This window comes from Rosa rugosa, chromosome 4 (genome assembly GCF_958449725.1).
Source record: "Rosa rugosa chromosome 4, drRosRugo1.1, whole genome shotgun sequence".
In the NCBI taxonomy this organism is placed as follows: domain Eukaryota; kingdom Viridiplantae; phylum Streptophyta; class Magnoliopsida; order Rosales; family Rosaceae; genus Rosa; species Rosa rugosa.
The window spans coordinates 50712074-50722356 of NC_084823.1; the positions used below are offsets into that span (position 1 = coordinate 50712074).

General features: G+C 35.2%; 1 protein-coding gene across 1 annotated transcript; it reads right to left on the reverse strand.

Moving 5' to 3' along the window:
- Window positions 1-6562: 6562 nt before the first annotated feature.
- Window positions 6563-9279, reverse strand: LOC133743288 (ubiquitin-conjugating enzyme E2 27). Its single transcript, XM_062171155.1, has 5 exons — window positions 8933-9279; window positions 8212-8260; window positions 7543-7702; window positions 7244-7333; window positions 6563-7025 (listed from the first exon to the last, which is right to left on the reverse strand). Exons 1-5 carry the CDS (start codon window positions 9111-9113, stop codon window positions 6918-6920), a joined length of 588 nt encoding a protein of 195 aa, XP_062027139.1. The 5' UTR covers window positions 9114-9279; the 3' UTR covers window positions 6563-6917.
- Window positions 9280-10283: the final 1004 nt, after the last annotated feature.

Below are 10283 nucleotides of genomic sequence, written 5' to 3' on the forward strand. Positions count from 1 at the left end.
GGGGGAATCAAATCAATAGCTGGAGTTCAGTGAGTCATGAGTGAGAGACAGATTCTGAGTGATCCTTACTTAAATGGGTCATGGGTTTTGGCCTTAATTACGGGAATGCCACACAGGATCTAACAAGATTGAAGATTTACAGATCCTAAAGATATATATTTTACCGCGGGCGGGAGAGAGAGAGAGAGAGAGAGAGAGACAAGAGTCGCAGGGAGAGAACCAGAGAGGAAGAAGATGGTGACATAATAAATGGGGTTGGGACCAGCAAAGTCAAACCAAACCCAAGAAAGCTACTTTTTTTTTTTTTTTTTAAGACAAGTTCCAAATTTTTTCTTTTCTTTCTTTCTCTATTTTGTGTAAGATTGACTCCTCCTTGTGAATCAATAGTTTCTGGGTCTTGTACAAGGTCAGCCATTGAAATATCTGTGTGTAAGATTTTTAATATGATTGCATTGGACTTTTGGGGTTCAATTGGATAGATTAAAGATGAAGACTTGTATTTGATGAATGGAGAAATAATTGTTGGTGTTGAATCTACTTCATCATTAAATGCATCTTGATTGAAAATGAAGTCCCTGAAAATTTGAAGAAGTGCGTGATTTCTCTATGACAAATAGTAACCTATTCATTTTAGGTTGGACGCTTTCAAACACCATTTTTTTCAACTAGTATGATAAATTTTTCTGAACGAACAAACATTTAGAATCAGCTGTAAATCTGACCCAATAAGAGAGGATTTTACATGAGATAAGTGAATAGTATTCTTGGCTTTCAAAGCCGAATAATGAGGAATGAACTTCTAGCTAGTTGTTCAAGAAACACATTATCAAATGGCCGGGCTAGCTCTTGACATGTATGATGCAAAAAAACTATTTATTTGATACTTTTATATGATCAAAATTGGGTGATACAACAAACGGTTGGTAAAGAGAAAACTAACTTTTAAGTTAAACTTAAGTTGAAATCTCTAGATGGTTGGTTAGACTATGATGTTTGGATAGAATAAAGTTGAATCTCTAGTGCATGAAGCCATCAACTACTCTAATCTCATGATTGACATTTTAATCCGATCCTAATCCCCTCCAATTTTAAAGTAATAATACACAAGATTGGTTCCTTTTGGGTTATGGGGACGGCTGAATTATTAGGTTCAGAGTAAAAAGTTTCAAGGGTTAGTAACTTTCTGCAAAAGTAAGTGAAAAAAATATATCAATCAGATGGAAATCAATTATACATCTACCCACCAAACACATTAAAAAGGGTATGAGGGTTGGATGTCTGCATTTACTACCAGAAACAAGAATAGGGAGCAAAACTTGAAGTTGAAATGGATTCAATTTGGGGTGAAGAAGCAAACTTCACATGGAGAATTGTAAATCCTCACCAACTCCTACACATGCAGTATGTGCTCCTTGCAATTATTAATCATTTTGAATATTTAAGGAAGCTGAAGCTAGTCTGCCGCTGATGTACTTGTTCATTAGTGAACTTTTACTTACATCAAAGTTTATATTGTACTTAATATCTTTGGAATTTCAACTAGGTAATAATCTTAAATATAAGAAGTCATGCTCGGTTCATGGTGTTTTAGAATATTTCAAGTTATCATTCTATATTAGTCGTTTTATGCATGTGTTAAGATCGAGAAGATAATTTTGTTGTTGATGCTTATTTAAAATTAGAACATTAATAAAATGATAAGAGAATTTTGATTATCTCCGATGAGAGATTATTCAGAGCACCGCCACTTGCACCAACATAAATGAATGGTTAGATTGCATTAAATACACTTTTTGTTTAATAAAAATAAAGTTGATAATAAATATCAAGGGTTGAGATTATTTTATAAGAGTTGGGTCACTTGCACCGTCGGTGCATAGAATAAGGATATATCTTCGATCTATCTTATAAATGTATGATCTATTTGGTTGTAAGTTGAAGGGTGAGGGTTTGTTTTGTAATTAACCCTTATTTCCTTCTCAAAGAAGAGTCCTTAATTAGTCTTATATATAATAATAATAAGGTGGTGGTCTCATTACGCATGCAACGTTGAAGTTTAATGGGAGAATTATAAGGAATCGAACCAATTGAAATTGATCCAATTCTAAGTTCAGAGTGCCGTGATTGAATGGAAATTGGACTTGTCATTGACTATAGAGCATTGCATTCAATATTGGAACATAAAAATGGCAAAGGAGATTGAGGAACAACTATATATACCATATAGTCCTTCTAGAAAAACTTGCATTCATTTTCTATGTCTCTGATTATAACATACATTCATTTGTGAATCATTTGAGTTAGGTAGAAATTAAGATTAAAAATAAATTTAGATATGTTAGTAAACTTCCCCATCGATTTCTGGAATGAGCATACATAGTTGTTTAGTAATCTCTTTTCACATTCATTAGATTAAGTTTCTCATTTTAACCATGAAATAGTTTAACCAAAGAGATAAAAAAAAAATATTCAAATTTTATATTCTCTCTTAATACAGTTTTCATAACAATGATGTTGAGAAATTGAGAAAAACGTTCACATACAAACATTTTGAAGACAGACGCAAAAGTAAATGTATTTAGAAGTGTATGTGTTAGACAATTGGTACCATTCGAACTCGAACTTCAATATAAAAAGAACTACTAGAACTCTATGCTTTCACAACATTTAATCATTGAACTATTAGTCTCTCAAGCTTAATTTGGAAGTGTAGATATTAGTCAATTATTTAGTTCGTGAAATGTATTTGGAAGTGTATATGTTAGTCAATTGGTACAAATCGAATTCGAACTTCAATATAAAAAGAACTACTAGAACTCTATGCCTTCACAAATCACAACATTTAGTTCATTGAATTATTAGTTTTTTAAGCTTTCATTTTCATATATATGTATTTTTTTTTGGGCAAAAAGCTTTCATTTTCATATATGCCTCTATCATTTTCCATGCTTTATTATAAAACAACTATATCAAATACACCCTCATATTTTTTTTTAGAAAATTACATAATAGCACACGACCAAAGATGTAAACACAGAAAATCCACTTTCAAAAAGATTTATACAAATAAGGACATGAGCCCAGACCCAAAAGCTAAATTATACAAGCCTGACTCCCAATTTTAATGGAAAATGTCCAAAATACTCGAGTTTCGTCATAATTTACAGGCATTGCCATTGATCAAAATACTCGAGTTTCATTTCCAGGTCCTTCTTCTTCGTCCAGATCCTTGTCTTGGCCCTCGCTGCTGCATCCGTCTCTGCTCAAGAGGGTTCTCCGGCACTATATATATGAAGAGTTCTCACTATCACTGTTCGGCTTTTGCGGGAGTCCTTTGGAGACTTCTTCTCGTGTTGGGTAATGAAGTAGAGGTCTTCTCTTTCTTAATTGGTCTTTCACTGATGATTCTTTGAAAGCTTCCCATATCTGCCATGGGTTCTTATTCTCCATAGAGATCGCAGAAAGGAACAAGGCCTTGGTGAAAGCCTTCTCCATCGAGTTTGGGACGAAGATAATGAACAAGTAGTTATTCTGCGTCAGCCATTAGACCTAAACCTGGAGCTCGGAGGAGGATCATTGTGAACTGCCATGGATTTTTTTGTACGTAAGGATACGACGCGTGTGTGCTTTGTTTCTTGTCTTCTTGAATAGTTTCTAATTTCTGCTATGAAGATTGATAGTGAGAAATCTTCATATATATAGCACCATGGTATCTGCATATGTGAGATTCCAATGGAGCATATCGGTGGATTTGTTTGATTTGTCATTTCATTACTACAATATTGGTCTGGGCGGAATGATGTGCATGTGGCTTTTCTTTAAGGGATTGGTTTTGTTGGATCTTTGGTTCACCAGATTGTAATAAAGCTATATATGCTGACTATTATTTCCCAGGAGTAACTTGGCTCTCATAAAGGGAAAAATAAAATAAAAAACCATGCACGATCTGTTTGGGAGCTTGGCCTTGGGGTTGATTATAGGAATCACACGCATTGCTCATTAATGTATGTCTTTTCTTGCTCTTTAGCAATTTCTTGGCTATGGAATAAGCAAAATAAGGTGTACAAACAGAGTAGTTTTGGTGGGTAGGAACTCATGCACATTAGGTGTTTGGTGAAAGTCCTTAATGAGGTTGTTGTTATACAAAACCCTTTTGTTTTTGCATGTTGATTACACTAATAGCTATTGGTTTGACTAATTGCTACTAGTTTGGTAATATTGTTGTGGGAATAATGCGATTTTCTATATTTTCAATTTCATTCATGGATTGACAGATCTAATTGCTACTGCTACTGTTCCTGCTACTGCTCCTGCTCGTGCTAATGCTCCTGCTCCTACTACTGCTAATGCTCCTGCTACTGCTACTACTAATGCTCCTGTTACTGCTACTACTACTGCTTCTGTTACTGCTACTGCTACTACTGCTCCTGTTACTGTTACTACTAAGCTGCTCCAGCAAAAGAAGCTACTACTGAACTAAGGATACGTCTAGCAATAAAGAAGAAAAAGAAGTTTGACGAAGAGCTTTGAGATTCTCTCTCTTAGCAATGTGTAAAACGAAGAGTTTTTTTTGTTTTTTGTTTTTTTTTTCTGAGAAGTAACATAAATGGATTATTCTCAGGAAAAAAAATAACATAAAGAGATTATTCTAAAAAAAAAAAAAGTAAAATAAAGGGATTAAAAGTCAAAAGAATTAGTTAAGGGTAAAAAAGTAAATTAACTCATGACATGTGACAAGTGGAGAGCAGGATTGGACGAGTACAGTAGCAGGATTAGGCGATGACGAGTGCAGTAGCAGGATTAGGGGATGACGAGTGCAGTAGCAGAACTGGACGAGTATGAGTGCAGCGAGTGCAGTAGTGGGATTGGACTAGTGCAGTAGCAGGATTAGGGGATGACGAGTGCAGTAACAGAACTGGACGAGTATGAGTGCAGCGAGTGCAGTAGCAGGATTGGACGAGTGCAGTAGCAGGATTAGGGGATGACGAGTGCAGTAACAGAACTGGACGAGTATGAGTGCAGCGAGTGCAGTAGCAGGATTGGACGAGTGCAGTAGCAGGATTAGGTAATGACGAGTGCAGTAGTAGAACTGGGCAAGTATGAGTGCAGTAGCAGGATTAGACGATGAGATGAGAGTAGTAGGAGAGTGAGGTTTTCTGAAGTAATATAAAGGAATTATTCTCAAGGGGAAAAAAAAGTAAGATAAATGAATTATTCTCAGAAAAAAGTAACATAAGGGGATTAAAAGTAAAAAAAAGTAGTTAAGGATAAAAAAATAAATTAACTCATGACACGTGGCAAGTGGAGAGCAGATTTTTCTTATTTGTAAGATTTAATCCTTATAAAGGGATTAGAAATCAAAAGAAGTAGTTAAGAATAAAAAAGTAAATTAACTCATGACATGTGGCACGATTGTCCTTATTTGTAAGATTTAATCATTATAAATAGATTAGAAATCAAAAGAAGTAGTTAAGGGTAAAAAAGTAAATTAACTCATGACATGTGGCAAGTTGAGAGCACATTGTCCTTATTTGTAAGATTTAGTCCTTATATATTTAATTCAATCTTTAGAGGATGTATTTGTTAAGTCATCTTTTGTCAATAACTTATATATAATTTGTTATATTTTTTTCCCACTTGACCTACTCAGTAATGCACACCTCCACTGAAATTAAATAAGATGTCAACTCCAATTTATTGGTTCATTACCTAAAGATATGGGAAACTTATCTTCATATAAAACAATTCTGGAATTCATAAAAGTAGAAAGAAAAGAAAAGCAGAGGAGAGTTGAGTACAATCATTGCAGAAACCTCAGTTGAGTGGTAGCCACAAAGAAGCAAAGACAACCAAAACCACTCGAAGTTAGGGAACCACATTGTTAATCAAACGTGTCAACTCCTCACTGGCTGCATAAGCATTACATGGATAGAAGGTCGTATTTTCTCCCTCATATTATTGCTTAAGCTCACTCTCAAGTCACTGAAAGTTTGAAACGCTTCTTTTCTTCTTGTTGAGATCTTCTTTGGCTATTTGCAAAGTTTTATTCGAATTTTGGAGATCAGAGTTCGGGAAGTGAAGTGAAGAATGGGAAGGTGCTGCTCGGATCCGGACGATGCACTGTTGCTGGGGCTGGTGCTGGCCATTGTGTTAGCAATGGTATTCTTTGTGATATGTCAACCTCCTCAAAGGAGAGTTGCTGTTTACCATTGTTATTAAATGCTTCCTTCTTCAAAATGTGTTTCAGTTCGCTTACTCTGCTAGTTCCATGTAGGTTTTTTTGGGTAGGCAGATATGTATCGGGGCAGTCTCTACCCTTACACATTTAATAATGAGAAGTTCTTCATCGCATCAATATGTTCATTTTCAGTCTTATATTTGCCAGCTCTTTAATTGAGAGCGATGGCAGGCAAGAGCCAAATTTTTGCTGTTAGTATGCGAGATAGTATTCTATTTTCGAAGCTACAATAGTAATGATACTCACTAGAAAATGATAATTTAACAGAACACGCTTCACATTTTAACCAATAAGACCAAGCATTAGGGAGCATAGTACTCGCGGTTATAAATCCAACAACAAACAAGCACATTTCCTTGCCAATTAACACAATTGGATCCAGTACACCATCCTTGCAACAAAAGCAGCTTGCAGAAAAGCAAATCAATGTCATAGAAGCACTTGCCTCAGAAGATGAGAGGTTAATGAGGATAGAAAGAATGCAAGTCTGCAGGAATACAAGAGAAAACAAGAAACGATGATATGAACTAAACCAAGAAATCCTCGTATCCAACTAAACCTTTATGTCAGTATAATTCCCAGCCTCTTAAGGTGGGTGGCACATGTAATATATATACTTAATTAAGATTAAATCTGCTGGTAGCTAGCTGCTGTCATCTGTGAAAGCTTTTCCTTTTCGCTAACCGGAGCAAAGAGTTTCAAGGGCCAAGTTTTCATCCCCACCAACAGTTTCCAAAGCACTCCTTGCCCGACCTTCAGGGAAGCCCATCTCTACGAGTCTTTTTACCTATACAGAAAAATCAACTAGTTTACGGCTCCCATTTTAAGGATAATTTATTCGTTGTGAGTTGTTACTAAAATTATTGTTCAAACAAATCAGCCAGACTGTTTGATTGGATTTATAACGAGATAATTTTCAGTTTTTCTATCGCGAATTAAGTTGCAAAATGTATCTTTACTATCCCAAATTAAAATCACGCATATCAATGGGAATGTCAGACTGACCTTTTCATCAATCCCAATCGATGATGACTTGGCAAAGGATTCTGTCCAGTATCGAGCTGTGCCAACAAAGGTCTGATAGTCTCTCAGATACTGCATTATTATTATGGAGGCAATAAACCAGAATGAGAATCTTCTATGTAGTTTTTAAAATGAATGAATAAACAAGAGGCTTCATCTAGGCAAGATTGGAAGCAACGTGTGATAAGTCTGAACTCTCTAAGTAGCAACTTCACAGAATAGAACCTAAGATCAATTGAAAGAACAATATTTTGATAAATTATGATAGAAGCAGAACATACCTGTTGTGCCACCACGGCATCTTGAGGATCATCGGGTTGAGGAGCAGAGAGTAATGCTTGTACAGAAAGAAGTGCTGTTTTCAATGTGAGAGCTGGGCTCCATTGGTCCTTCAAGATATCCAGACAAATTGCTCCACTTTGACTGCTGATATTAGGGTGCCTTCAACAGGGATATACAGAAACAGATGAAAACTTTTACATTCATGATTCATATACACATAATTAATGAGTATTCTCTTACAAATTTTCCTCAAAAATGTTTTTTTTTTTCCTAGAAAAATTATGATCTAATGTTGATTCAATATTGAACCTCAAGCTAAATTTCCAACTATTGAAATCTTAAACCTGAAGTACCAAAGTTCCAACTTGTAGTCCACATTGATCAAAGAACTCCCTACTATCTGTACTCAATCCATGGTAAATGCAATCGGTTGTTACTTGACTTCAATGTCTGTGGACTACATATGATATAAAAGGAAGAAAATACTAATTCCAATCAGAACATGAGTTTCATTCTCACTTCCTACTTCATGAAATTTAGGGCAAGTTTCTGATTGTTATTCGCAATATGATAAGCAAATGTTACCTCTAAGAACATCTCATATAATATCCCTCTGGTCCTTAAAACAGAAACACAAAAGAACATATATCAACATAAGCTCGACTCACCAAACTTTGGTTGTGAACTGCATTTTGGGAGGCTCAAAAGGATACGCATCTGCAAGAAACCCGACAGTCAAACAGTCATGTTAGCAAAACAGCTAGCGTACTCCTTTTGCATAATCAAAAGCAATCACCACGCTAATTTTTTTTTTTTTTTTGTGTGTAAAAAATAGTGGCCGAGTGAGCTACCACTCCGGGCCGGGAGCAACTTGGGTATGGCCCCTCCCCAAGGGATGTTTTTCACAAGCTGAGGTTCGAACCAGGGACCTCCTATTACCAGGAGAAGTCCGCCCCTCTTGCAGCCTAGCATGCTTCCACTAGACCAACCCCATTTGGTATTGCTTTTAGCCACTTCATCCAAACCAATTTAAACATCCTGACAGACACCAAATTAACCAACACTACAAAACCGATAGACACAGAAGTTACAAAACACAATTTGAATTCAGCAATTTAACACTTGCAAACTAACTCTCCACCAAATTTGACAGCACCTCATAAACCCCATGAACTAAAAGTAACATTATTTTTTGCTGCTAATGGGCTTCAATTCAAAACCCTTAAAACCTATCAATCTTACTACAATAAAAATGTTTACTTTCTGCCATATTAGTATCAAAAGTCCGCACCTTTTCTCAATAAACAAACAGAACAAACACCTAAATTACACAGAAACAAACCCAAGCAGTGCAAATTGACAACAAAAAAAAGAAAAAAAAAATCGAACCTGGTAATGAGATGTCGATCTGAAAAGTGCCACCTTCATAAGGAGTACCAATTGGGCCGGGTATGGTGCCAAGTAAACGGGCGAGATTAGCATCGCTTTTGGGGACGACTTTGATACCAGAGAGCTCTATGTCTCTGCTGCATTCTTGAAGCTCCTTCTGAACCCTGGCAAAGTCCACCATCTTCAATTGAGAGAAACCCTTGAGTGAAAAAGATGAAAGACCCAGTTGGGTTTGAGGTAGGAGATGACAGAGTATGGAATAAAGCTCTGCCCTTTATGTCTCTCTCTCTTTCTCTCTCTCTCTGATGTTGAGAGATGCCTTGCCTGCCCTAGTAATTTGTAAAGAGAGATTGGATATAAATAAGGGTTATGTTCAATTGTTCAGTGATTAGTGAAATTAAATATGGGGAGGTTAAGGGAAAGAGGTTTTTGTTTCTTTTTTGGAAATTGGAAAAGGAGTCATGGAGATTATTTTCTTATAATTTTTCCTTTTCCAAAAACAAAAATTAATTATTTGCAACCAATTAGAAAATGATGGCTTTTTGTACCAAAAAAAAAAAAAAAAAAAAAAAAAATGATGGCTTACCACACAATAAAAAAGGCCACCAAAGTTGGGCTGAATTTGTTTGAGTACTCTTATGAGGGCATGATCATAACAATTTAACCAACAAGACAAAGTCAGACAGTTCTTGTAGTTATATTACGAACCAGAATGGTAATTTTTAAATTTTTCTGAATTTATAACAATATTTGCACCTAAAAAAAAACTATTTATTTTTATACATACATTCCCACATTTTAAAGTTTGATACACAAGTCAATTGAAAAACAAAACTATGAATAATAAACCTTAATAAGGTGAACTAGCCAAGCAAATTATTATAATATAATGTTCTTGCAACTCGTAGAGTTAGTACCTGGCAAAAAATGTGTGTAAAACTATAATACCAATTCATCTACAATTTGATAGTGACTAGAAAATGTTTTTTTTTTTTTTCAAAAAATATATTTGTTTTCATTTTAAGAAGTAAGAACTAAAAAGCTTTTAATTAGTAAATTAGTTTAAAAACATTCAAAAAATAGTTTTTCAAGCTTGAATTCTACCTCTTTTCGAAGTTAGAATCTTACCAAGTACTTCATTTGGTTAGAGCATAAAAAATCTACGAAGTCTTTGCCATCCTTTTAAATTTTTCAACCAAAAATAGAGGAGTTATGTAGGAATTCTTAAACTTATGCTCAATCAAAGATACCAAGGAAATAGAGTTAGGTATATTTGATGTTAGGAGTGTGTAAAATGTGACATTCTCATTCATATTTGTAATGTGTAATTACATGTAAATGACTAATGAAT